At 38.0% G+C, this 2,018-nt stretch overlaps 1 protein-coding gene across 1 annotated transcript in view; it reads left to right on the forward strand.

The window, feature by feature from the left end:
* The first annotated feature begins 1,941 nt into the window (after window positions 1–1,941).
* DNAJC28 (DnaJ (Hsp40) homolog, subfamily C, member 28) overlaps window positions 1,942–2,018 on the forward strand; it is a 1,133-nt gene continuing 1,056 nt past the window's right edge. The window contains 2 exon segments of the mRNA XM_008941071.1: window positions 1,942–2,013; window positions 2,016–2,018. The exon segment at window positions 2,016–2,018 is cut by the window's right edge and continues 1,056 nt beyond it. Coding sequence (XP_008939319.1) covers window positions 1,942–2,013; window positions 2,016–2,018 — 75 coding nt within the window.

Here is a 2,018-nt window from a genome sequence, read left to right on the forward strand (position 1 = left end):
GGGTGCGACCCTCGGTGCCACCGCCTTCCTCGGCCTTGCCCGCTTTTATCGGTGAGCTGTGAAAGGCTGGGCCTTTGAAAAAAAGCTCGAGAAGGCTGATAAAAAGGAAACATCCTCCCCAAAAGGCACCGACAACGGAGGAATCGCCAAAAGCAACGTAGAAGTCAGCGAAATTCTGCAGTAACTGGGGGAAAGGTAAATGCGGCAGGGGGAGATGGCGACTGCCGACCTATGGACCACGTGCCCCAATGCTGCCACCTCAAAAGAGCAAGAGCATGCGTGGTCATTTACATAGCAAGCAAAGTTTACAGGATTCACCAATCCCATAGGTGAATAACAATGCATCTGTATTAGAAGGCTAAATAATTGAAATTTTGTGTATAAATGATAATAGAGGATGTTGACGTGATAGCTTTGTGGAATTAACACCTTGCACCCTTCTTTGCTCAAACAGGGACTAAACAAAATGCCTCTGCTCTGGGTGTATAATGGCATGCTGCATGCTAGGTAAATGACCGTGCTTTAGCTTAACCATTTGGTACAGGTCTTTTAAGCACAAACATATTAAAATAAAATCTAAGGAGTTATGAGACAGTCTGCTTCTGATCAGTATGTTGAATTTCAAAAGAGTACACATTTACTGTTCCATATATATAGTATTTTTGTGGGGTTTTGTGGACATACAGAACTAAATTATTTCTGCCAACCACCTAGAAAGAAAGACATCACTAATCTATATAACAAATAATAAAAACTAACCCATGTTAGTAAGGTCCACTACAATAACCACAAGCTAATGTCTTAATATGTTGCCTGAACAAAATTAACTGGAGGTATTCAGAATTGATCCAGTGTTTCATCCAATGCCAAGTAAATCCTTTCCCTTCTCCTTTCTGGTGGGTTAATGCAGAAGGGTGGTTTGTTACACACAAAGTTCCTTAAACTTAACTTTGGTTTAACCTAGTTTTTTGTTAGGAAAGGAAGTTGGCAAAGGATGTGTTGCAGTCACTGATTGATCTGCAAAAGGAGGCTCTTTAGCATCATACATGCAGCATTTCTTTTGGGATTTTCATTAATAAAGAAAAGTTAGCTAATATCTAAATTGCGTGTGCAGTTGGAATGGTATCTTTATACTTTTGATTCTACATGAAGCCTTAATTATATTGTCATTTACTAAAGGTGTTCCTTTTGCTGTTTCCCAAAATAATTCAGAAGCACTGGTATTCCTGACAATGAGCTGCTGTCTGCTATTGATGTGTTCTGAGTTCCAGATTTATAACCTGACCTGGAACAAATGAAGGAGATCAGCCCCTAGGATGTAAGAGCCCTGCAGGGATACAACAGTTCATCCAAATGGATCTATAATCTGAATGCTACTTTGATTGTTGCTGTGAAATGCCAAAAGGGTACTGTAATGAAATCTGTTGAGACTATACCAGCTAGTATATTGATGTATGTGAATAAAAGATTCAGCTAATGGCTGAAAGTAGGTGTATAGAGGGAAAGGGTGAGATTTGTTTCAGTGGAGTTACTGCTCAACATAAAACATATTTCTAGTTTACACTGCATCAAGTTTGCAGAAAAGCAATAAAGCTTTGGCCTTCTGGGAATTATGCAGTGCAAAATCAACCTGTGCTACTGTTGCTATACCTGGAGAAAACTATATTGTCCATTAAGTTTAATTTACGTTGTAATACTAATTCAGTAGTAATTAATAAGAAATGCACATTTCCATGTTAGTCTGTAAAAGAAAAAAAAAATTGCATGATGTTCTGAAATTTTGTAGAAATTTCTTTAAGCAATATAGCAAGTTAAAGATAAGAGTTCAATTGTGTAAGTTCTTGTAAAAAGTATATTTAACACCATTTTTGTAAAAATGTGTTTGTAGGTCATTGTTTATAATGTAGCTGCATCTGAAGAGATACCAAGTGGCTCTGTGTCATGTTGACTAACAACATGGGGCATCATTTAATGGTCTGTCAAGCAATGATTCCCAGAAACCTGAAGTCATTTCCCTA

Source organism: Merops nubicus, unplaced genomic scaffold, assembly GCF_000691845.1.
Source record: "Merops nubicus isolate BGI_N331 unplaced genomic scaffold, ASM69184v1 scaffold36445, whole genome shotgun sequence".
Taxonomy (NCBI): Eukaryota; Metazoa; Chordata; class Aves; order Coraciiformes; family Meropidae; genus Merops; species Merops nubicus.